Source organism: Betta splendens, chromosome 5 (assembly GCF_900634795.4).
Source record: "Betta splendens chromosome 5, fBetSpl5.4, whole genome shotgun sequence".
Classification (NCBI taxonomy): Eukaryota; Metazoa; Chordata; class Actinopteri; order Anabantiformes; family Osphronemidae; genus Betta; species Betta splendens.
This window is the reverse complement of record NC_040885.2, coordinates 14,678,230-14,705,153: the sequence shown is the minus strand read 5'-3', so window position 1 is coordinate 14,705,153 and position 26,924 is coordinate 14,678,230. Positions and strand designations below refer to the sequence as shown.

The 26,924-nt window shown below is 42.2% G+C and overlaps 1 protein-coding gene across 2 annotated transcripts; it reads right to left on the bottom strand.

Annotated features, from left to right (window-relative positions):
• Nucleotides 1–1,002: 1,002 nt before the first annotated feature.
• LOC114855085 (guanine nucleotide-binding protein G(s) subunit alpha-like) lies at nt 1,003–23,763 on the bottom strand. Of its 2 annotated transcripts, XM_029149874.3 has the most exons (12): nt 22,193–23,763; nt 20,633–20,705; nt 18,376–18,430; nt 18,052–18,171; nt 15,410–15,507; nt 5,788–5,842; nt 5,494–5,567; nt 5,334–5,392; nt 5,059–5,179; nt 4,463–4,593; nt 4,309–4,376; nt 1,003–3,325 (listed from the first exon to the last, which is right to left on the bottom strand). In XM_029149874.3, the coding sequence occupies exons 1-12, from the start codon at nt 22,329–22,331 to the stop codon at nt 3,179–3,181; spliced, it is 1,140 nt and encodes a 379-aa protein (XP_029005707.1). In that variant the 5' UTR covers nt 22,332–23,763; the 3' UTR covers nt 1,003–3,178. The 2 variants fall into 2 exon arrangements, with proteins under 2 accessions (XP_029005707.1, XP_055365219.1); XM_055509244.1 differs by lacking the exons at nt 15,410–15,507; nt 18,052–18,171; nt 18,376–18,430; nt 20,633–20,705; nt 22,193–23,763 and adding an exon at nt 8,136–8,364.
• Between the last annotated feature and the right edge of the window lie 3,161 nt (nt 23,764–26,924).

Sequence of the window (26,924 nt, the reverse complement as noted above, 5' to 3'; positions counted from 1 at the left end):
CACTAAACCACTGTGAAATGAAACAAAGGAGACGTTCTTTGTGAGGCGTGATTGTTGGCCGGCGCACACGGTCGCTGTGGGGACGTGTTACAGGAGGAGGAATTGCCTCATCTTCTCCCCTCCACGGAAACAAACGGGATATCGGCAAGATTTCCACCAACGCCGTGACCCCTCCAGCTTTTCCAGTATTGCTGCAGCCTGTGTGGCATTGTGGATAGCACAGGTGAGGAGGTGTTGATGTAAAAATAAATGGCGACTCTAATCTCCTCGCTCATGGTATCACTGCCGCAGACCTGACGGATTAAAGCATATAAATAAAGCCAGAGACGCCGAGGCTCTGCAAAGTCCTCAAATAATTCTGTACTGGAATATTACAATGACGACACGGAAAAAAGTTCAAATCTTAATCTGGTCTTTACCCTCGTGGGCATTTTATGGCCCTTTTCAAATGTCAAAACAAAAGCTCTACACTGATTATGTCCACTCTTCTTGGCTGAAGAACTGTATGGAGACCTACAACTATATGCAGTTTTCTTTTACACCATGCAGGAAAATAGGCTCTGACATATAAACCTGGGGCAAAGCCACAAACAGTGGACGTTTTTGTTTGAATGATCTGAACCTGCTGCCCTGGTTTTGCATGTTTCAATATGAAACACATTCCACCATCTGCGCAAAGTGAGATGATTAGGATACAATGAATTTAAGACTGATGGCTGCTGTGTTAGTCTGATATTAGCCGGTGAGCCTGATTTTATGCTCTGACTGCATGTTGTCACATTACGATGAGCTGTGGTACATATCACCACTAAAATGGACCTTACTGTGCTTTCCTGGGAGCTGTTTCTACATCGTTGTGTCCTCGCTGATACAGATGCTATGGACACAATATAAAGACCTCGTGCAGAAAAGCTGCTTTAGCGGCGCTAGCTTTAGACACATGTAAATAAACAGGGCCTGACTGAATGGGACGTGGACCTGAGGAATAAACCAAACACTTAATACAACTGTATCTTTTTGTTTAAGCAAAAAGAATTTGGTTTATGTAGAAACAAGCAATGTTTTGCAATTTGATATTTCCATCTTCTTTGAAAGAGTTAAAGCTAAAATAAAAAAAAAAAAACAAAAAAACAATATTCATCTCATTGCACCCAGAATCACCACCTTCTGAAAACAAATGCAGATGTTACCGACAGAAAGCAAAGGAAATCTGGGGGGCAGCTCACAAGGGACAGATACAAGTGTACAGTACATTTTATATATATATATATATATATATATATATATATATATATATATATATATATATATATATATATATATATATATATATATATATATATATATATATATATATATAAAATATAAATCTGAAATATATTTTATATATATTAAATTGTGTTAGGGTTCAGCATCTTTCACTACACAGCATTAAGGTGGCAGATCTCGTTATGTTTTTTTTTCTTTTTTTAAAGTCCTATTTTATAAACCAGAGGAGAGTCTAAGCAAAACCAATGAGTCAATGAACAAACAAATGTGGGGGGGAAAAAGGAAACGAAGCAAGAGACGAAAGGCTTCCGCCCCGATCCAACGCTCTTCCCCCTCAGCCCTCAGGGGAGGGGTGAGCTAGCACAGGCAAGGTGGGACGGACCCGTCCAGCTGTACAGCGCAGAGAAACATAACTTACATATTAGCTCATTTTTACACGTACAGTCGTGATCAAGGCACAGGGATCTTCTACAAGTATTTTTTTTCTTCAGTAAAGTTGTACAAAATAATACATTTTACAGTCTGTACAAGAATAATAGTCCAGCAGTAAAATAAAGACAGACGTACTTAAAGCCAGGAGGGGGAGGAAGTGAGATCGGGAGAGGTGAGAGAACAAGACGAGAAGGTGATGAGGGGTACGCTGTGTGGACAGGAAGAGGACCGATGAAGGCTGGAGTGTGTGTATGTGTGTGTGTGTCTTCCAAGGAAAAAAATGTTGCATCCAGTCAGTTTCTTTTACTTCATGCTTTCTTTTGTTTTTCCTCATTAAATAAAATCTCTCCTTTATTTTTCACACCTTGAGTTGATCTCAAACAGCAGCAGAAGTGAGGTGGGTATGTGTGTGCGTGTGTGTGTGTGTGCGTGCATGGGTGTGGGGTGGGGGCTAGGTGGCTTTCAATTGTGCACAGAGGCAGATCACACACAGTGTACACAAACACACAACATGGCGTATAAACTAACAAAACTAAAAGTTGAATCGTGTTATTACAGGAATATATAGTATTTATATTTATATATATATATAATATATATATACATATTTATATACACACATATATAAATATCTATATATATATATAGCTTGGATTTTTTGCACTGCATGAAGTTCACTGGTATGCATGATTTTATGCTTTTGTATGATATTTTTCTTTTTTGTTTCCTGTCATCCCTCCTCGACTCCTTTCTCGTCTTCCAGCCATGTAAGTCTTTAAGTCACGCTCACATTCACAGGCAGCTGTTAGTCTATGTTGTCCATCATCGGGCACAAAAAAAAACAAAAGGCTCACAGCCCTCCTCTGTATTGTGTCCGTCTTTCTCACTTTCTCTTCAGCACGCGGTGAATAAACTACCTCACTCTCAGGATGCATCATTCAATTCAGCCTCTACCTGCTGTTGGTTTTAAAAGGATCTGTGTGGCTGCGATATGACATTATCTAAAGATTCTGGATGCCTTTCTGTAGTGTGCATGTACCTGTGTGTGTGTGTGTGTGTGTGTGTGTGTGTGTGTGTGTGTGTGTCCAAATATCTGAGTGAGAGAGAGAAAGAGAGCTAAAAGGAAGGTTTGTCCACACTGAGGAATTCCAGTCTTGACCCTCTTTCCTGGGTCAAAGTGAAGCCGAGTACAGCAGTCAATCCTGGTAATAGTTGATGAAACTGTTGTTGGCGTATCCTTAAGTGTTTCCTTAAAAAAAAAAAGAAAAAAACTACAACAAAAAAAAAAAAAACCTTTCCACCATTTTGTTTTTATGAAATTGTGTAACCAGAAGATGATGAATTAGGCTGGAGAGGAGGGGGAAGTGGTCAGTGGCTCGCCCGGTGGTCTGGTTAGGTTGGTGGAGGGGGGGACTGGCTAACTGGTAGTGAGGGGGCTGACGGGTGGGTCAGTGGGTCAGTGGCCGACCGATGGCCATCACAAAAGCTCGTACTGCCGTAGGTGCATTCTCTGTATGATGTCGCGACAGTCATTGAAGACACGGCGGATGTTCTCCGTGTCGACTGCGCAGGTGAAGTGCGGGTAGCAGTAATGTCGTCCGTCCCCGCTGGCTGTGCTGATTCGCTGGAAGAGACACGAGACACGGGAGGACAGACAAGTTAGTTTCACGTAACCAAACAGCCCTGTGAGATTAAAGCAACACCAAGTCATCGACACCACCTGTCGTGTGTGTGTGTGTGTGTGTGTGTGTGTGTGTGTGTGTGTGTGTGTGGCTGTTAACATACGTTTCATCCAGTTAACCATTATTTTTACATATCCATTTTATTCGTTGAGCTTTGTCACTGTCAACCGATCTCACTTCCTCCCCCTCCTGCATCACAGCTCCCAAATACAATATAATATAGGTTTTCAAATTCTTTGGCTTTTTATGTGCATGTTTAAGTTCAGGTTTCACAGCTAATTCACCATATGGATGTTTTTCTACCTACTCATGTATTCCCTTCGATGCTGGGATAATCCCTTATCCATTGCGGTGCAGACTGAACCGAGAGGAACACTGAAGTGGCCATCTGCAAGATTTCTGTTTAGATTTTTGTGACATCTTTGGTGCTGAGCGCTCACTGTTTTGCACAGCATGTCCATGAAAACATTTGCCAATCAGACAGTCAGACCCAACGGTTCTCTGTTAACTGCTTTTGCTGCTTCTGGACTTATAACATGCCCGTTCCTCTCGATGGCTTCTCAAACAGACACACACCTTGAATTGTCATAGAATTCTGACACCAAATAGTTGGTGAAACGTTCATTTAACTACGTGAAAGATATTGAGATATTATTATATAAAACCTTGCTGCAAAAAAATAAAATTTTAATTTGGTAGATGTTTTTTTAATACAGTATGTTAATGATATTAGTTGTGGACAAAATGAGAGGAATTGAGAGTGAGAGCATACTGAGAAACCACATCCTATGCAACAGCTCTTTGAAGATTCAAACTCATGCATTGTTCAACACAGATCCAAAACCCACAAACACAAGTATTAAATCCTATAATAAATGAAATATTCAACACTCAAATAGTAACAAGCAAAGCATGATGTACAAACCAGAAACTCGTCCCGGATGAAGTACTTTGCTCTTGTGACTCTGGGATCTTCACCTGGCTCTAGTATTGCTGTTGGAGAAGAAGTAACACGGTCACATTCAAATCACCTTTGTGACGTGTTCACACACTGATGAAGCCAGCTGCATGTGTCTTACCATCATCAGGTGTAGTGTAGCGTGCAAACTCTTGGAAATACTCCTCAATTTTAGACTTCCCTGCCAAAACCTTCTCAGCGAGCAGGTCCTGTTTGTTCAGGAAGAGGATTACCGAAATGGTCCGTAGCCACCTGGAGGGAGAAACCAGTAACAAGTTCAGTGCCAGATTTCTCTGGACTTTCGCCGATGACCCGAAAAACATTACAGATTCGCTGCAGGGGAATCCACGTAAGTGGCCTTACACCCTAATGGGTTTTGGCTGAAGAGCAAGAGAATATTTTACTTGCTGCCATAAACAACCCATATGCTCTTACGCAGACGAAGCGAGGAAGGAAGGTCTTCTCCCACTAAACACGCATCCTGAGCAGGAATGCTTATGCAGTGCTCAGAAAAATATATGAGGATAACATTATGTCCCCCTGCAGCTTCCAGCCCCTCTAACATCCAGGATGTGTTTAAAGAATGTCCTTTACAGACAAACACTGCATAAATGTCAATGACATTATACAATTATACAGAGACCACAGTGCAGAAAAAGTCACTATTAGGAAGAGCTGATAGCGGTCTTCTAGCGTAAACCCAGAGTCTTCACTCACCTGTTGTTCCAAATGTTCTTGAAAAGGTTGAGTGCTTCCTGTAGTCTGTTGGTCTGATTGTCTTCTCTGATCACCATGTTGTAGCTGCTGCTCGCCACCACGAAGATGATCGCTGTCACATCTGTATCGCAAAATCACAAAAAAAGCCACGTGAAACACACAGACAACAAAAAACAACTTACAATTAAAGCAACAGGAAATTAATAAAAACAAAAAATGCACCAACACTAATAAATAAGACAATAGCCGACAGCAACTCATTATGGACATCCTACCGTTAAAACACTGGATCCATTTTCTACGTTCATCCCTCTGCCCTCCAACATCGAACATGCTGTGATGAGACAACATTCAAATATGTTACAATCTTTACATACTGAAGCAAAGCGCTACGCCATGTGTGAAGGTCTACTTCAAAACAAACACTGAACTCACTGGAAGTTGACTTTGTCTATTTGAAACCTCGTTTCAAAGATCCCCGATGTCAGCACTCTGCATCTCAGCAGGTCCTGGGGAGGAACAGCAGAGGAACGGGGGTGACGTAAGAAAGAGGGACACGAAGATGAATAAGAGCAAGTCAAGTAGGAAAATGCAATTCAGCTTGAAAAGAAACACTGTTCACACCAAGCACATGAAGCAGATGTTGTCAACACGACATGTTTACATTTTCCCATCATTTACATCTTTAAATGTTCATAACGCTGAAACACTTTGTGTCGAACATCTCACCTGATCCGTGGGTGTGTAGTCGTTCTGCCGGACCACATCGACTCTGTCCAAGAAGCTGCAACAAGAAAAACAAAACAAAGATGGTTAAATTCCAGAATTACTATTTAGTTACACAATAAAACGTCTGCCTTCAGAACAGCATAGTGACACATTCAGTCGTTTTCTACTGCTCATGTTCGCTACATTAACCAAGAAACCACTGACTAACCAATGATGTTCGTGATATAAACAACACACCCCGGCACATTGGCGAAAGCTGGAGAAAGATGGAGGCCAGCAGGTCCTGAATGACCACCAGGGGGCATGTGTTCTAATTCACAGTGAGATCAGAGGCAGCCCGTCTGAGTCACCAGCAGTCGTTTGCTCCGTCAATGGAGCTGCTGTAGTAGGACTCGCACAGGAGACGAGGCGTGTGCGCACATCTGCGAGCGGTGCCAGTGTGTGTGTGTGTGTGTGTGTGTGTGTGTGTGTGTGTGTATGTGTGTGTGGGTATGCAGGCTTCCAGTGCGTTCAGATTAGCCGGGAACCCAGTTGCGTGTTAATTGTTCTCCTAAAGCGGTCTACATCACTGCTGCTCCCCTGACGTTCTCATGATGACTGCACCAGGGTCACCAGCTGGAGGTGACTGCTCCGCACAGGCCTCGAGGCAGAGCACAATGCTTTTACACCACAAAGCATTTAAGTTGTGTGTCCCAGGATGAAGTTTAGGAAATCAGAAAAGTCATCCATCTGCCAAGCTAAACATGAGCTCAGAATGAGTGTGTGCGGCCGGACAGGACACAACTGTTATAAACCGCATTTTCAGATGTAAAACAGATAGAAAAAGGCGCTGCTCAGTGGAAAGAGGAGTGGGCTGAACCTACGAGTGTTGCACTAGGCTGCATTGATCACACTCAAGTACTGCAGGTTTTTCCACAGTTACTCTTAAGGTGCAGCAGCAGAACACTAGCCGCGCTGAAGTGGTTCGTCCACAGCAGCTGTTTGTATGCGGGGAAGGGGAGAAAGTCACGTTTTGTCTCCAACGCGCAATAAACTGCAAGAGCGGAGTAAAATACGATCAGATTTACCCTGTCCTTAAACATTTGCACAGGCAACTAAGGAGAAGGCTAGTGTAAACGGAGATGCTTTCAGTTTTTGTAAAATTATTTAAAAGAAAGAAATTAAATATATTAGTTTACTTTCATGCAATTTAATTAGTAATTTAAAAATATACTGGCCGAGCCATTTGTCGTAAATAGCTGCTGATCTCAACCCGTGGCAGATTAATTTTAGCATCTGGCTGCTGGATGCTGACAATCAACTGTATTCTAGGAAGAAGTGGTTTCCAACATAAGGGTCGAGGCCTGCCGTGTGGACTTGAAATCTGATGGATAGCATCATTCACAGCGGTGCCTCTAGCAAAGTTCAACAAAGGTACGCCAGGAAAAGCAGCTTCATGCTACCCTCGAAAATCCAGGCTGCGTCGAGAAAACTCCAACTGTGAGGTTTAGCAGTAGCGGTTACGGGATGATTACACTGCGAGTTGGTAGAAGACGTCACAAATGAACACAAGTCACAGAACAAGAAGTGAAAAGAAAGGAAGGGAAGGTCCTGAGTTTTAGTTCTGATTTATGGTTGTTAAATTTAACAGCTCAAGAGTTATGGTGTTGTGATGGCAACTCCATTCTTCTAGCAGAGCATGATAAAATAATTTCATTGTAAATTAAAAAAAAAAAAAAAAAAAGAAACGCGTAAATCTTGTAGCCTGTTGTTAATAAATAACTCAAAGTGGGAACCCTATAATTTAGGTTATATAGTAAGCTCATTTTTAAGGTTCACTAACTGTTTCCTATATTACACATTTTTGTAAGTAAAAGAATGTTAATTAAAAAAATGTATGTAATTGTAATGTAATTTTTAGAGAAATCAAAACCACAAGCTCAGTGAGTGAGACAATAAAAAAATCAAGCACTAACTAAATTGCTAAATTGTGTCTTGTCTTGACTAATTCAGCAGGTACGCAACTTGCGTTGCGTACCTGCTGAATTAGCTGCTAACAACCCGGGCACATGTGTCTCCTGACTGAGCGTCTGCCCACTACTACATGGAGAAAGCTGAAAGGTTTGTTACAGAGGAAGCTGCCTCTGGAGACAAAGACGCGCTGCTCCCTCACATAACTAGGAATGTGGCAGGCCGGGGTGAAATGTGACAGGAGGGTTGCAGGTAACACACAGAGGAGCAGGGGAGGGAGAGAGGGGGGGGAGGGGTCCTGCGGAGCGAGACGAGAGGCACCGGGTGCAAATCTGAAACGAACGCGCACCCACAGACGTCGGTATGAAAACACACACAAAAGCAGTGAAGCAGCGCACCAGGCCGGTACCATGGGCTCCGCGCAGGGTCCGAGCGGCTCAGCTGTTCCCACAACACAGTGCCTCCGCTGTGCCAGCACACCCAGAGCCCTCGGTGGACCACTGTTGAGCCAAGCCGCCTGTTTCTGCCCCATATCCACGGCCCAGACGCTGCCAGAAGCGAACTTCATCCTCCCATAACATCCCCCGTCACCGCTCCAAAACACAGAAATAATCTGGATGTGACAGAATGTAAAAGCCATAGCTGTAATGATAACACCGTTAACATGGTGGCCACCGACATCTGCTGGGGCCAAACGCTTGTTTATCTACAGCTCTGGTCTGGGGCGTCGACACGCCCAGGGCAAACACACTGCTCAGTTTTTAGCAGTTCTCCCTATTAATAGGAGAAGTGCCAATAATAACCGAGCCCCGTAAGCCGAGCTAAATAATAGTGGCTGCCCCAGTAACAGAGAGGTCTGCGGCATATATAACCTACCCCATGTATAACCTGTTCGGGTTATTCTGGGGTAGCAGACAGGCTGGATTCAACTCTGGAAATACACACAGGACACTTGTCTGGCGGTTGAAAATAACCCAGTATTTCCAAGAAAAGAAGCAGCTTTTATTACTTCTCGTTTCATTTTTAGCTTGAAATCACGTTGCTGGTTTTAGGCTGAACAATTAACAGAAGTATTTATTCAGGACAAACAATACTGTATATATAACTGTTCAAAAACATTAATACAATTATTGCTTTACTTAGAATATTTGAAAAACTAAAATAAATTAATTCCATTTTAGATTTATATTTATTTATTTTATTTATTTATATATGTATTTAAATTATTTTATCCAAAAGCAAAAACTTTGCTTTACTTAAATATGACGTTATTCATCTTGCCAGATTATACTAGTTCACATCGTTAGGTCTACATAGGATTTAGCTAGTCTGCATGGCCAACACACTTTCAGATAAAGAAAATACAATGTGTTTAGATTTAAGGTCTACTCTTCTATTAAATCTATTGACACTAACTTGTTAAACTTTGTAACATTTTGATTTAAATTAATTGCATATGAACATATAAAAATGTTTGACTTAATCGCTCTTACAAATACAAACACACACGTACGAGTTGCACTTTTTCCAGCTCTACTCTAGATTTATTTACATCTTACAAGTTGTCACGAGTTCCACAAGCATCTAAATGTGAAATCATGCGGAAAAGAAAAATCCAAGCAAAATTCTAACAGCTGTTTTTAGAAAAAACTAATTCAATATTGCATTGATATGAACTTGACTTGGATTATTTTAAGCTGAGAAATAGACTAAAAAGAAAAACATTCCTGATGCATAAATAAAATGAAGCAACAGGTCAGAGTTCAGCTTAAAATAATGTAACTTACTCTGATTAAAGATATTTGTCAACAGCTTAAAATAAAGCTGTTTTTCTACAACTGATTCCATGAAGGCGTTTATTTCATTGAGTATGCGCTTCTCAAGACTGATGAAGAAAATGCCTTTATATTCAAAGTAACAATTAAATCTTTGAAGAGATGCCGACATTGAAGACTTTAATTTGTCATGTCTGAATCCCAAAGTCTTTCCCAGCACAAGACACAAATGAAGCTCCTCAAGCCTCTGAAACACAAAGTCATGTCAGAACATGGTCCTCGCGTTTCCTCAAAGTGGGGAAAAGATTGAGCACGGCAGCCGAGCGAAGCGAGTGGAGGAGCTCACTGCTTCTTTGTACGATAAAGCGTCGCCGGCCGATCCTTAATCAAACACACACACTCACCACATCCAGAGAGAGAGAGAAAGAAAAGAGAGCAAAGGCTGTGTCTGACATTACAGCGCTGCTCCAAAAATAGCTCCCTGGCGCCCTGGCCTCCAGCTTGGTTGTCATGGCGACAGAACCACAGGCGCTATAAATAGACAATCGGCTCCAAATCTTGTGCGACTGGAGTGGGGCCAGAGAGAGGGAGCGACAGACAGGGAGAGAAAAGGAAAAGAAAGAAAGAACGAGACAAAGAGAGGAAAGACAGCAGCGAGAGTGATCCAGGGCAGGAGAGAGAAACGGACAACGAGGAGGTCCAGAGAGAGAAATGCAGGGAATGGAGTGGGTTCAAGAGCGAGGGAGGAAGAGAAAGGCAACACAGAACGAAAGTATGAATTAAAGGAGGCAAGGATTGAATGTCAGAAAGTTAAAATCCGACCAAATGAAGGAGGAAACAGGAAAAAAAGTAAGAAAAAGTAAGGACTTAATTAAAGAATGTGAAAAAAGAATGTGAAAAACAGAAACACACATATGAGAATTAAACAAACCCACCAGAGACGACTTAACACGTGAGACCACGTCAAAATTAAAAGGAGAAAGGGGAAAAAGCCTGAATAAAATGAAAACACAGAAAAAGAATTCACTTAAGAATTAAGAAAACAACAAGAAGCCAAAGAGTTAAACACATGGAAGAACAAAAACACAAACAACTATTTTACATGGGACGGCTTTCACAAACGCACAATACAGTGAGACATCAGGAGCAGCAGGGGAGTTGGGGACCTGAACAAGTTGGAGTCAAACACCTGGATCAAAGTACACATCAGCACAGCGACGGCACTGTCTGCTGCCTGCACACAAGCCCAGGAAATCAGAATAACACCACGCTAAGAATTAGCAACGCAACCCCCTCCTCCAAATAAAAAAAATTGTCTTGGACCAATCTCTCACTCTCCCCTCACTACCTCCCTCCTTGCGATGAGTCAGAGACTCAATCCCAGCCATTTTCTGTCTCTGCAGAAACACCACTACGCATCACACAGAGAGGGGGAGAGGGGGAGGAGGGGGAGAAGTCGATCGGACAGGGACCGCAGGGACGGCAGCGGACAGATAATAAAACGCACAGGTTTTGCCCCAAGTTAAAGCCAAAGCATTGCTAGTTACTCACCAAAGTTAGGGAGGCGCTACCAACGTTTTAAAAGGGTTAGATCTCCACTGAGGCTTGATTCCAACACAGGAGGTCTGACCCCCTAATATGTGGGAGGTCTACACCTAAAGACTGTTTATAATATTGAACATGTTTATCTTTAAATTGTCATAAAATTATTGAATTGAATAATTGAAACTTTAAATTTCTTTTGTTGGATCAAATCAACAGTGTAAAACATTCTAGTTTACAGTCAATTAATATTATGTTTTATTTTTTTGCTGCTGCTTTTCTATTTAACAAATAGGACATTAAAAATGAATACTGTTAAATTTAAATATGCAGCTAACTAATGGTTGTTTAAATTACAATACTTTAAGTGCTTAATTATTTATTTTATAAAATGTGAAAATACAGACTAAACCTCAGTCAAGTCTTAAAAACCCAAGATGGCTATTTAATTAAATTAGCTCCTGGTTTAGAAATCAGAGAAAATGAATATTTACCATTATGAGTTCAGAAAACAAAATATTTGCCAATTAAATTCAAAATAATAACAATATACATTCATATTTTTTTAATCCATTTCCAATTTAGCAATTAAATTGACCTAGTTATGTTTATTGCCATGTTGCTGTGTCTCAGTAACAGGCACAACCAACTGATGAGTCTGCAACTATTTAACATCATGATATAGGCATGACTTTATTGACAACTAATGTTTTAGATATTCTTCACAGAGTAATATTAATAAGAATAATAGACATAAAGTAAGTAAACTAATCTTGTAAATAGATGTAATTACATCTCTGGTTCCTGCATGTAAGATCTACACAACATGCATACAACACATACAAAAAAAAGGTCAGCAGTGTTCACTACATTTGATGACTGCATAAAATGTAATAATTTCTGTGATTTTGATAAGAAGCAAAACAATGACAAACAGGTCACGTCAGGCGAGACACACCACACGCTTTGTGCGAGTCCTGTTAGGAGACAAAGGCACAACAGCGTGCACTTTGCCCACAGTTACAGCAACCTAATCAAGAAGGACGACAACAACGTCACAAATGACAACATGCAGGAGCAAGATGAGGGAAAACGGCAGGAGGGGAGCGTCGGCGGCGTCCTCCTCCTCGGACAGAGACGGCAAAGCATCGATGCTCTGTCTACTTCTTCCCTTAATATCGTTATCAGTGCGTGAACTGGATGATATGGTCAGCGTTTTAAAAAGAGGGCGAGGCGAGGGATGACATGACTTTTCCCACACTGATCGAGGGTTGCCGTTTTTACGTAATGCTAACAACCTTCATCAATAATGCTGAAGTTGTCTCCCTCCTAACACACTCGCTCATTCTTTCTCCTTCTGCAGCCTGCCTGTGTTAAAAATAGCTTTCCCCTCTCTCTTTCTGCTTCTCCGTTTACATAAGCACACGGAGGGGGGGAGGGGAGCACTTCCGGTCTGGCCACCCGGCCCAGCATCTGATCCATAACACTGGGGCTGCTGGGTGTAGGGGGGGGGGAGGCAAGGAGGAGAGAGGAGAGGAGAGGAGAGGAGAGGAGAGGAGAGGAGAGGAGAGGAGAGGAGAGGAGAGGAGAGGAGAGGAGAGGAGAGGAGGCAAGGAGGTGAGAGGGGGAGAGAGGAGAGGAGAGATCCCGCAATGCAGGGAAGACCTCTCTTCCTCCATTCCCATCTGTCTCTACATGAGCGTGCAGCTCTTCCTGTCCACCACCACGTTTCTTGCAGAGAAGCTTTTGCACGATCACCTGACAAAGATAAGCCTCAAACACCTGTGACCAAGCACACGGCCTTTCTTGCATAGATGGAGACAGCATCAAGTTTACACGGATTCAAACGAACCAGTGAGTGGTCTTAGTTCACGATCTACAGCTCCAAAAGTATACTTTTCCTGACAACCACCCGATTTTCATCAAGTGAACAGTGGTGGAGAGCTGACAGAAGGAAGAGCTTGAAGCTGTAGGAAACCTACTGATCAGGCATTGCATTATGACCACGCGTCCATCAGCCCTGACCCTGACCTGTCAAGGCCTGGACTGCACCAGCCCCCTGAAGGTGCGCTGTGGTATCTGGCACCAGGATGTTACCAGCAGACCCTTTAAGGCGTCCCAGTTGAGGTGGGACCCGGAACAGCCGTGTTTGTCCAGCACACCCCACAGATGCTGAGCTGAACGTTCAGATTTGGAACCACACCAACACCTCAAACTCATTGTTGTGCTCTTCAATCGGCCATGAACCGTTTCTGATTTGTTCTGATTTTGCATTATGCTGCAGGAAGAGGCCACAGTCATCAGGATCAGGGAACGCTGTTCCTGCGATCGACGGGTTATAGTGTGGATGTAACATCTACACGGATGACAGGACCGGACGTTTCCCAGCAGAACGCTGCCTAAAGCGCCACACGTGTGCCTGCTGCACACAAACAGCCATAAAGGTGATGTAAACGGAACCCGTGGTCCAGTTGGTGCTTTCAGCAGTGGAAGGGACCCGACGTTGGCGCCGGCCGGTCTGTGGCTGGACACCATCTACAAAACAGCTTGTGATGCCCCATCGATTCTGACACCATTCAATCAGAACCTGCATAAACCTGCTTTTAGTTTTCACAACTGTCTGGTTACGTTTGCTCGAGTGCATCTTCCTTCACTGGTCGGGTCACATACTACTTCGCACACACTTGTCAACACATACGCACATTACTCAAGGAACAGAGTTACCGAGCACCCGCCATCCAAGAATTGTCGCTGCATGTGACCACTGCGTGCCCTGGCACAGAGGCGGCCCAGACGGCCAAAGGAAATATCAGCAGAGATCATTTGAAGTTCTGCAGGTTTAGAGCATCCCGCCTGTTATGCAAATGTGCTTAGTCGGCTGAAACCAGAAAAGGAGACTCATCTGTCAACCCTACAACTCATCACTTCAGAGGAAGACAAAATGTAAACAAGCACCGCAAGATCTTAAAGGATAAGCGTTGTGAGGATAAACTGTTACATGAAAAGGTTCATGCACCTTTTTTAAAGTAAAATTCCTGTGTTAAACATTTTTGCAGGTTTTAGTGGCAAATTTACTCTCAGACAAACATGTTTCACTGCTGTTATTGATGAGTGCAATACACCGCCCATGATTTAGCAGCTGCTAGATCTACCTTTAGTACCAACAGCGCTGAGGAACACTTCCGTTGTGGTTCTATCACACTCTGTAGAAGGTCCCGTTCTCCTTCATTACATTGTATCTGTTCATTCCAGTTTGTGTGCACAGACTGTTATGGTCCCGCCGCAGCCTTTCAAAGGGGTCAAGTCCGGCCATTCCAAAACCCCAGCTTCCTTTGCCCCCCCCAGCCATGCTGATCTACTGGTGTGCTCTGGATCATTGTTCTGTTGCTTGACCCAGTTTGGAACGAGCCTTAACTGTCAAGCACGATCGCCTCGGATTTGAGTTGAGAATACTTTAGATCGAGGGTATGGGCTCTTTTGATATTTGTCTGCACATTAGAAGGTCTGACCTTAGGATGTCATTCCAGGAGTGGACGCTCTGGGGTTTCCACTCCTGGAAACTATGTTGACTACTCGTCCACATGGGAATAATCTAGCTCATTGTACAACTTTGGACATTTAATGACCATCTTCTTTCCTGATTAATGTGTAAAAACAGTTGGTTATCTAAAAGCATTGTTAATGTCTCTGCATTGTGTTAAATGGACGCCTGAACCTCCAAACCAGCAAACACAACCTTTGCACACGTGCTGATGATTAATTAAAGGCTGATAATTATCAGGATGTGGCTGCACACACACTCTGCCAAACATGATTAGGAGTAACATGAAGCAGTAAGGGGGTACTTAGCATTGCCCAAGATTTGGCTTTATTCACAGAAAAGAAAGAAATAAAAGAAACTAAAGCCAGAAATTGCTTGCACTTCATTGACAAAGCAGCACCTACAACAGGAGCTGACATGTCCACTGAGCCAAACGATAGCATTAAAAACATGCTGATGCATTTCTGACCTGTTGATAGAGCCAGATAAAAATTCAGTTTCAGAAATTTGAGTCAAATTATATTTACACCTATAAATATTGCCAACCTAGTCCAACCTAGACGTTTAAAGGTGTTTGAATATTTTGGTATATAACTTACTAAAAAAACATACTGTGACATTGTCAAGGTAGCACAGCATTTATTGTCACCTCAGCAATGCTGACAGACAAAAACCACATGTGAAAACACCCAAACGCTGCAGTGTGCGCAGGATTCTCTTCCGAGTGCGTATAAATAAATGTGTAAAGTAAATCGCCAAAGATAGAAAAAAGGAAGCATGTGTATGTATGTAGACATCAGCCAAAGAGACTTACTACTGTGCACAGTCGATGAGCTGATATTCATTGGACCTTTCCCAGCAGGCCCGCACACCCTCGTCCTGCCAGAGGATCTTTGCATGATCATAAAACTCCTGGAAAGAGAAAGATTTGTCTGTATCAAACAGCAGTTCTGGGTGAAAAATATATTATTACTTATATATACATATCACAAAAATATCTGTATGGAAAGTGTCCTTCTAAGCAGCAGCAAATATAACATGTACTGTCTCTCTGTGCCTTTCTGTGTCAAGGATTGTAAACTCATTTTTGGGTTCTGAATTGTTGATGAGACAAAATGTCAGTGGAAACTTTAACATGCACTTCTTTCATATTTTCAGATTCTTACAAACAAAACAAACGAATCAATCGAAAAACAAAAACTGAATGACAAAAGCAATAAACATCATCTGTAGCCTAAAGAGATGACACAATAAAAGAACATCTGTATTAAACAGATAACAACTAAACTACAGGCAGCAAATGATCAAAATAACCATTTAATTTGTGTTAACGACCAATGAACAGAGTCTGACTCATGACTACATTCCTGGATGGGTGAAACACTTAAGGGCAGATGGAGGGAGGCAGTGGCAGTCCCCAACTTGGTTTGGAGTTTAGTTCTGAGCTGTGAGAGAAGCAGCAGATGAGCAGGCTCGGACAGAGGCCGGAAACAGAACAGTTCACGGAGTTCATGAAGAAACGGAGAGCTTTGTACTGACACAAGGCTTGGCTGTCGCTACACAGGGGCCTATGTCTTCACTACAATCTCCATTTGGTCACACACACACTGTGGCCAAGCACAAACAAGCTATTATGAGCCATAGAGTTAAACCGTATATCCTTAAAAATACTCAACTTAGCTGAGAGAAGGCAGGACTTGATACCGGCCACAATGTCAATGATGAATAACAAACAAGTTTGAAAAACTGGTTGGGAAAAGCAGCACGGATGAATGTGACAACTACGATCCCAACATATATTAATAAGGCGTCTTTCTGATGCTCACACATCCACTACAATGGAAATCTGACAGTTCTTGCCATAAGAAGGGTTTTCACCTCCACAGTGCCCATATTTATTGAAAGTGTAAAAGAGTGTCTATACAGAGCATAGGTCTGTTCGAGAATCAAGGTACACAACACAGTGTAGGTCAATCAAGTGGTGTGGCGTTCAGGAACAGTGCGGAGTGGACATCTTCAAAAAAGATCAAACTAAGGTGAGAGGTCAAACAAATCCTGCATGTCATTCTGCCAAACATGAAAGTGTTACTTGAGGTGAACTGCGTTCATAGAACAGAGGGGTTTGGATGTTTTACCCACCTGGTCATAAATCAAACGTAGGACTTCGCTCACAGCAAGCTAACCAGCTAAATGCGACATTCTTGACTGTAACTGGTTTGAGTATCTGTTTGTACAAACATGCAGAGTCCTTTATCTGCTGCCCTCAGAGGTTTGTCCCATTCAATGCCTTTTTGTGAAAATCAAGGTTTTTTTTTAGAAGAAGCGTAGAGGATGAATGTGGAGCTGCCAAAGTAATGTTAGGGTATTTTATACAGGTGATGTTCATTAGACAAATCAGATGTGTTTGGTGGATAACATCTTCATAGATTATTGGGCAGATTTTGAGCTTTTAAAGAAAGCTACGAGAGGCTGTGCAGATTAAACCCAGACCTCACTCTTCCTCTGCAGCTGAAGACAGTATCAACCAGTTGGACTGGTTTCCGCCAGGCCCTAAGGCAGGAGCGGGAAGTGGTGGTGGTGGTGGAGTTGGAGGAGAGGCTGAGCCTTTCGGTTTCCTCCTCTATTCTCTGTCCAGAATACTTCACCAATCGCTTCAACGGCAGGAACTGGTTAAGAAAAAGCCAAACGTTTGGCTGCTGATGCTTCATTTAAACTTGCCTTGGCCTTGTCTGGACCGGCTGCTTCACTGCACACCAAAATGACCAAACTTAGCATCAGTTATCAGGTGCAGGTCAAGACGAAGACACATTCACACAGAAATTCTAATTTTGTCTCAATGACTGAACTTAAATACTGCAGTTCTACTACTTGCTCAGCACAGGGACATGATTTACAGAACCAAATATTCTCAAGCATCTCCTGATCACAACTCCTAGTCTCTGCAGTAGGAGGAACGCCAGTTGATTTCCCAATACTAGGCTTAATTTCTGTCATTGGATTCAAGCTTTACCACTCGAAGTAAGACAGACAGCACAAGAAGCAGGTAAATAAATAATAAATCCAGCCTTGGGACCAGCAGGGACTCCCTGATGGAGGAACCCAATCCCTTCGAGCCTCTGTGTTTGTGGAGAACTGGTCCCTCTGGGCTCATTTGGAGTTATTACAAACAATAAGTGTTCTCTGGCGGCATGGATCTCTCAGGTGAGAGGCTCATTCAATTGATGGCCCCCCAAGCGGGAGCACACCTTCTAATTGCCGACTTGCTGCGCGAACACAACAGGCAGATTGTTAACGGCTGCAATGGTGGGACCCTCACTCACCTACAGAACACCTAACAGGATTCAACAGGCAGGAACATCAGCAAAAAGCCACATTAATGATGCTGGACCAGATTTTTAGAGAATATCGATGTAGATCAGTTATCTGCCAACTAGCCATCAGTGAGATGCAACTTACTGAAGGAAATTCAAAGTCCTTCTGGTTTACTTGGTTGAGGACGTAATCGGCCCGGAACTGGTTTGCATGACAGGCTAACTGGCATGGCGGTGTGAGTGTAGTCATGGCAGCCACGATGGTCTGGAGAGAGAGAGAGAGAGAGAGAGAGAGAGAGAGAAGAGGACAAGTTCACGAACAACATCTATTTGCTGCCTGACATCAGTAACAATTTATCATTTTAAGTATCGGGTCACTATTACACACACAAATTAAAAACAAAAAACAGCTGCATTCTTGTGCATTTAACATCACTGCCATTGCCCAAGACCTGAAGTCATTTCTTACCTCTATAGCTTCTTTAATGTTGTTTTTAATATCGTGGATTTTCTGCTTTTTCTCCCTGTGAAGAAGAAGAAGAGCATTCAGTGAGAAAATTCAGCAGGACCAGTCTGAGCCACATCAGAGTGTAGATCATCTCTTTCTTAATATGTCATGTTATGGACGCTCCAGATGGACAAAAGCGTTTATTCCTCCTAAATGCTTACTGTTGTGTCCTTTCTGTTAGCAAAAGTGAAGATAGTGTATTTAATATGGTAAAGAATAAAGACAGTATCACTAGAATTATTTAGCTACGGTGGAAAGTTCACAGAATGCTGTAAATTTTAGACTACTGTTTAAGTTTTAACTACCAATTATGATGAGAACTAAGCAAGATCCAAGGTATTAGCCAACAATGATATGATCCACGTTTTGTCCATTTATTGAAGTGAATTTCAACATCACAGCTCTCAGTTTGTGCAATCTGTGGACTTCACTGATACCAGGAGCAAATGTTTAGAGTCAGGCAGGTCTCTGAATAAGCAGCGTTTGTCTAGTGAAACTCAGCTGCTCACACACCCTGGCCGCTGCGCTGGACAGTGTGGAACTATGCATAGCATCTGATTCTGCAGAGCGACGCACAAAGTACACGGTGCACTTTCATAAATAGTATCTATTATTTGTATTAAGAAACTTCGGTAAAGACAATGAAAGTGCATAACTGCATTATTGCATGCTGCTAAAGCTTAATGTGACTCTGACCTTATAGATAAGTATTATATTTGAAATTGTATTCACATTTTCTATATGAATAATTCTCTGTGGTCGTGAAATATCTGAACCCATTTCTTAGTCAGGTGACTACCGGAGGAAAAAAAAAGACCTTATTCCGACCGACTTTTATAGAATTTATACATTTTTGTGCCAGAGCCAGAAACATTGTGACAGAAAGACATAGTATTATTTGTGTTAATCTAATAACACTGCTCTGGGGAATTTCATCCTGATTTTATGGCACCTCTAAATCTTTTAGTCAACTGGGAGTCAACTGTTTTTTCCCCTTTGACAGTAAATTGACCAGGGCAGACAAATATGTAAAGCTCCAACCCTGCAACTATGATGACATCACTCACTGCTGTTGTTCATCACTGTATGCAAATAATATGCAGATGTTTAAAATGAGAAACCACTGCTGGGTAAAAGTGGCTTTAGTGATGTGACTGATAACAAAGGGAGAATCAAATTAAAACTTTGTAGGATATGAATAAACTTGTCGGTATTTTGTGACACCAGCGTCGCTCTGGGGTCTTGTGTGTTAAAAGAAACTACCGACCCATTCTGTTGTCAGCTCAGCCTCGCTCACTGCCTCCTCATATCCCTCTCCTGTATTACTGTCACTCCCCATCAACTATCTTCATCCTCCCAGTAGCAAACAACCAGAGGTGAAAAAAATCTGGATTCCATGAAAGCCACAAAAGCCAGAGACTAAAAGCAATGTCGGAACCAGAGGTGAACCACAGAGATCTTTTCAGAAATGACCTCATCAAGATGCTTCTACTTTAAATCTCATTGTAGGAAATCTTTTTATTTATATCACATCTACTTGAGATTGAGTTTTAGGAAATTCATTGGAGTGTCTTGTAAATATAAAGTAATCCCTCTGTATGAAAAATTTAATTTGTTAATCTAAATCTTTGTTAAAATCAGCCCTGAAATATTTGACTTTGTTTCACAATTAGGCTAAACTGCGTAGTCAGTCAAAAAAAATTACAATTGTTGTGAATAAACCAGGAAATCATTTTGTTTCAATTAAGACATTTGTTAAATGTACTGTAAATTTTGCTACTAAATATCAGCAGTCTTCTTTCAAGCTGAGCTTCCAGCTTCCAACTGCTCATTGCTGCTTTTGTCTGAGATTGCTTAAATTAGTTGTGTTTTTCAAACTGAAATAATACTGAAACCAAATGAACTAATTTAATGGTTTACCTACTCCACCCTTTTTCTTTGTCTATTGTTTGTCTTTTGAAAGTGTTAATAAAATTCTAGGAATCCTTTTGCTACTTTGTTCTCAGTGACATCCTCGTCCCCTTCAGCAGCTGCGTGAAGTGGACAGAACATCTGACTGCTTGGTGCTACTACTGCAAAAAGTTTCTACGGTGCACTTGTATTTACTCAGTGGTCCATGAACTCTCCATCATGACTGTGTGTTTGCTGAATAAATCAGATGTATTGTTGCTGGTGTGTGGAGTTACACAATAAAAGCATTAGATAAACCAACACTTACTCTGCATTGAAACCATTAACATGCAGTATCCGCATCTGTTTGACTATCGTGCTTTTCCCAGATTCCCCAGCCCCTGAAAGCAGAAACAGGACAGAGCGATAAATCAGATAAGTCAGTTGTACAAAACTACAGTATCGTGAAAGAAAAATTCATTCATCAACATCAGGGCACGGTTTCACAGGGCTCTTGTCAGATACAAGTCACAGGGTCCCACACTTTAACTTTCATTTCTTCATAGCCCAGTAAGTTTAACAGAAACAGTATCACTATGAGCAGGATGGTGAGACCTCCAATCAGCCAATCAAAGCTGTGGCTCAGGCTGAAGTCATTTTGCCTTTTCTTATCGGTGCTTGAAAGTAACAATGTAAATGTAAACAATGGATGTTTACTCAGGTAAAAAGTGTGACTAGGACAAACCTTAGTTGCTCAGTATTCTGCAGTACAGACAAATACTGGACGTTGAACTGCATTACATTTATTTAAAAAGGTATAGTTGAGTTATTTTTACTTTTCAGCACAATGAAGCGTAAAAGGTAAAAAAAAAAGGTTCCCAGCTGCTTTTGCATATTTTCCAAAGGCAGATCTCTCCCTTAAACATCCTACATATAAACAGATGCCAAAAACATAAAGTGTGGCATGGCGTTTCTTATTTTGTACAGCATATTTCATTTACTATAGATTAGCAGTGACCTGGGCACAACCAGACACAGGGTAAAATCCTGAGCTACTAACGTACATGTTTTTGTGCTTTATTTCAGTTGGGGGTTGAAGGAAGGCACTTTGTACTTTTACTCTGTATACTGAGGAGACCCAGGGATGCATCAAGAGGAGGTCATCAGGAATTAAGTCCAACTGGAAAACTAATCTCTGAATAGTGTTAAGTTAATGGTATTTAGGTGTTAAGTGTACAAGCTTTAGATCAATTTCAGATTAGAACAAATAAGATGGTCGGTCAAGGAAAGCTCCTAATCCTGATATGCTCCTAGTGCTCCAAGAGGTTTAGCAAGTTAGTGCCCCTGGCCTCAGGATCACAGCATGACACCGAGTCCTGAAGAATGAAGCCCAGAACCTTCAGCAATTAGAAAATAGCTGATTGGTAATAAATGATGGGTTTGTGGCCGCTAAAATACTGCAACAAACATTAGCCCGAGCGTCTCAAGGTTAGGCCTGCAGCCACAAACACGGCAGATCACACATGACTTCGCTCGAGAGAGGGGAGGAAAAATAAAAACAACGCGCAAAATGCCTATTGTCGGCCCCTCGGCCTGTGTAGTGCCTGAGATTGCTGCCTTCACACCACCGGCGTCCGTCCGTCCGTCCGTCCGCCGTCCCTCACATTCTGCAATCGTGCTCTATAATCAGCCGTGAATGCTGAGGACAGACCTGTGTGGTGTCATTACATCATGTGCGGCTGCTGCTTAAGGCCCAGCAATAAATACACTACGGTGGGTACATTATGGGACAGTTGCCTGGGAAAGTTAAGAATAACATTTGCAACAATACAGGAAGGGGTTAAAAATGGAATAAAATGAACACACAGGCGCTTTCACAAACACCTACCTAAGAGTAGTAGCCGGTGAGTAGCTCGGTATATCTGCTTGTCTTTCTGGAGCTGCTTCTCTATCTTTTTGTTGGCTTCCCTCTGTGCCTTCTCCTCATTTCGTTGGTCTTCGGTTTTACTATTGCCAAGACAGCCCATCTTCCCAAAAACCCAGTGATAGGCTCAGGGGGGAGGCAGGGTGGTTGGTAGGGTGGGTGGGTGGGTGCAGGCGGGCGGTCAGGGAGGGAGGGGGGTGCTGATCAGGAGAAACCCCTCGATCCTAAATTCCTAGACGGGTCCAGTGACAGAACACCTGGCTCAAAATGGGTGACATTTATGATGCCGCGTGAAACGGAGGTAAACCTGACAGGAGGCGAACGCTGGGTCCCACCGGGGTTGGACGCGATTGGATGTGGATGGATGTGGCTATTTACTGGCAATTTATCAATGGGAGATCAGTCGGAGGAGCGGAGTAGCGCTGCCGCCCTCTCGGACGCTCGATCCCCGTGTTTTTCACTGTAAATCCGCAATGAAGTCATCAACGCCGATGCGAGAGTGGACGTGAAATTCCCAGGCTTTGCAGCGCACGCGGGCGGCCGTCGGTGGTCCCGTTTGTGTGAGGGCGATCCGAACCGATACGCCGGCTGCTTTCCTGCTCTGCGCCGAATTTCCTTAGCAAATGTCTTCAGCGGAGCCCATCTTCGGCAGATCCCTCACGCTGCCATGCAATTCATCTCCGCTCACAGCCAGATCCCCGCTTCTTCCTCCGGACCCGTATCCCCCGCGTCAGAGATCTAATTCTGCTGGTTGTGTTCGAGGGCCCTTCGCGTTCCGACTAATCAAAGCGCATCAGAGGGCGGTGGGGGGGGATAAAAAATAAATATTTCCTCTTAAAATGACGGCATCTGAATCATCGGGCTGCACAGGGGCTTCTTTCTCTGCCACAAATCCGTCACATTATACGCCGTTCTTGGGGGGGGGGTCGTCGTTCGCAGCCTTATCGATAATAAGGCTTTTAATCCGGCGTCGGGATGATTTCCTCTCCCCGTCAACAGATGCTGGTGCTCGGCCGTTCGCAGGGTTCGACCAGACCCGACAAGAGGCCCCTTCTCCGTCCTGTTTCACCCACAAACGTTAATTTGTGTTTCTTCTCACATCGGGAAGCTTCTCCGGGCGAGCCAGGCGGTTTTCGTCAGCTGGGTGTCCTTGAATATAACGCAATATCCAGGTGATAATGACAAAATCCTCCGGTATTTTCCCGATTGGCGCAGGTAGAGCCCGCTGTCAAGTCTCTCGCCTTTTTGTATTCACTTTGAATCCGTATGGTAAAATATGGTTACATGTGCATGAGACATGAACATACCGCGGTGTTTTCAATCACTGATCCAACGTCGAGACACTTAGTTTTGCCGCCTAGACGCCGCGTCTGCTCCGAGGAACCGGTATGAGGAATGAGAAACGTTTCTTTGCTGTATTACTATGAATTATTTTTGCCCCCTTTTTTCTCGGAGAATTGTACATTGAGATAGATAGCGTTGAAGAGGTGGGGTGGGGCAAACGGCTCTCACGGAACCCTGGGAACGAAGAATCGTAGTCAAGTTTTCTGGAACGACAAACAAGATTTTCCGGTTGCAACCTTCACAATAAAGCTCAAATCGAAACTTCTCGTCACTAAGTTGATTGCAACCAATCACATTCAATAACGTGATTACCAATTAAACAACATTTGAATTTAATTGAAAACTGAATTGTGAGCATTAAACACAACCATACACTTTTTTCTCTTAGTTATTGGTAGTGACGAAGTAACACCACCGAATTTGTTCTCAATAAAATAAAATAAATAAATAAAATAAAACACACACGTAACTACAACGAGACACCATAAAGAGACACAGGTGGACACGCAGACACACACAAAAAATGTGCAAAATGACAGCATGTGTAAAAAGACCTTTAAAATAAAATATCAAAAGTGAGCACCGTGCCTATTATGTTTTTGGGAGTAAACAAACATAGACACAGGGAGAGCGTTCAGACTTTACAAAGAAAGGCACCTGGGTGACCCTGTATAAACCCAAGGGCCTTCTTGCTGTTGGACAAGAGTTACAATCATTTCACCATTAGGTTCTGAAATTTAATATATTCAGTTAAGATTATATTGTTAGATGTTTCTGGGGTCACCTCAATATTTTGTGCAGATGAGTCATATAACATCTTCTATTTAGTAGAAGCATATAACAACACAAGGAAACACTACAAAATATTTTGCAGAAAACATATCCATTATTGTCATGTTATCACAGTGCGAGTCATTCTCACATTGATTGGTAACATAATTAAAGTGGCATTAGTTTAGTGTGTGTATGTTCCATGATGTTTTCGGTTCCCATCGTCAGGCATTGATCAGCGCCACAGACATGCTTCGCTTTTGGTTTGAAGTTGAAACTACAACACTTCCTCTTTCCTCCTCGTAGTCGCTTGATCCATCTGGACTGAAGAAGGTTCGGATCACATGATTGCCCGGAGCGTCATGAAACCGAGGTATAGAAGGGGAGAGGCGCCTTCTTTGAAGCAAAATGATTATCAACCCATCCACCTTTTTCATCCGTCAATAATCGATAGCACTCAACCCTGTTGTCAAAATACTCACATATACTCGTTAGAACAAATACTTGTAGGAATAAAATGCTTATTTTTTCTGTGTGAGAATCGATAAAACCATCAACAAGTTAACGGTATTTTTTTATGTATAGAAAGCAACAAGATGAGACTTGACAGCTCGTTCTAGTGTAATCTGTAAACGGACCGCTGTCCAAAAGCCCCATATTAATTCCACATGACTTTGCTTTTTATCTGTCAAAGTGTGGAGTATTTGTTTAAATGTTGAAAAAATGGCACTAAAAGTTTATTTTGGCTTTTGGCTATCATGAAAGTGTTAAAAATTTACATTATTTTGGTAATACACTTTAAACCTTATATGACTTTTGTGCATTTACCATTGATTATCTGATAGATTTTACTCATATGTGATGGGTTTTCCCAATAACCTATAATAAAATGTTGTGGGTATGTATATAGACCTAACTTGTGAAGAACTTTATAGTGAGCCTCTCCATTGAGAACTCCAGGCCGCTCTGTTCAGGCCTTGTGAGTCTGGCAGAAGAGGAGCAATTGTTTTACTTCAAGAAGTCTTGATTATAGGCCCCATTCGAATCAGCTAATCCCACATAATGTCAAAACCCTAATGTTTGTATTTTAGGATTTCTGAGGGTAACAATCACAGAGTCAACAGTACTAGAGACCCACACGCTAAATATTTTTGTCAAGTGACTGTCTTAACTATTTTCTGTAGTGTAAGGATTTGTTTTAGTCAAGTAAAAGCAGCAGTAATGCATTTTAGACAACAGCTGGATGTTCAGTCGATGATGAGACTAAGCAGTGAAACGTTTGAACTAACCAGACAGATGTCCAGCTACCAGAAAAAATACATAACCTGATCAGGGAAAATACTTGGATATTTAAAGAATGAGAACCTGTAATAGCAAAACATAAGAAAAGCTGCCAGCACCAATTTAAATGGAGCATCTATCTACAAAGTTAACTTTCCTAACTAACTGAGGATATGCTTCACTATTTTGATAATGTTTTATATTCTTCAGTTTATATTTTATATTTATCTTCTGATTTATTGAGCTGAAATATGATGGGTAACCTTCCTTTAAACAGACCATTTATACCATGTTATTCTTGTGTTGGTCCTCTAGATGGCGGCATTGCCACCATTGTGTCCACACTATCCATCCACCAATCCATCCATCCATTTTCTACCACTTAGTCCCATGCAGGGTCGGGGGTACTGGCCGGGGGTATCTATTGGCGAGAGGCGGGGTACACCCTGGATAGACATACCACTCAGACAGACAACCATTCACACACACACTCACGGGCAATCTAGAGTGACCAATGAATTTAATGCATGTTTTTGGATTTTGGGAGGAAGCCGGAGAACCCGGAGAGAACCCATGCGAAAACGGGTGAACATGCAACCTCCACACAGAAAGTGGCCCGCCCCAGGAATCGAACCCGGTCGCTGTGAGGCTGCAGTGCAGTCCACTGCACCACCGTGCCCGCACTAGTCTCTTTATTCACCAACTTTGACTGAAGTGTTGAGTATTTAGTATCAGTTGAGTGTTTTGGGGAATGTGGATTTTTTTTATAAGAGTGGTACGCATGTGGTAAAGAAAATGGTCCTTACATACCTTTAAGGGTAAACATGTGGGAGTAACATGGGTAAAATATGTGTTTGTTTACAGTTGACGAGTGGTCGGTTATCTGAAGCGGAGCAGACACACGCGGCCTCTGCTCATCTTCACTACACTTCCTTACTGTTTTTCACGTAACCGTGTATCGTTGCACCAGCTGTTTCCCTTGGAACAATTGATAATAAATAAATTAGACATATTAAACTTTAGTTTTCACCTTTGCTATTCTAAAATCATAAGAACAAGATCTATGAAAATGGTCTTTTCTTGAATCAAAATATTGTATGCATTGCAGTTTTAAATGACATATTTATAAAAATATATTGATACAAACATGATATATTTAAAAAAAATGCAAACCATAATATTGTTCATGTGTGGGTCTTCATTCGGCGCAGTGCATGGGTCCATAACACACATTTAGCCACTAGGGGTGACTCCCTGACATCACACATGACATCACTGTGGTACAGTATAAAAGACTGGA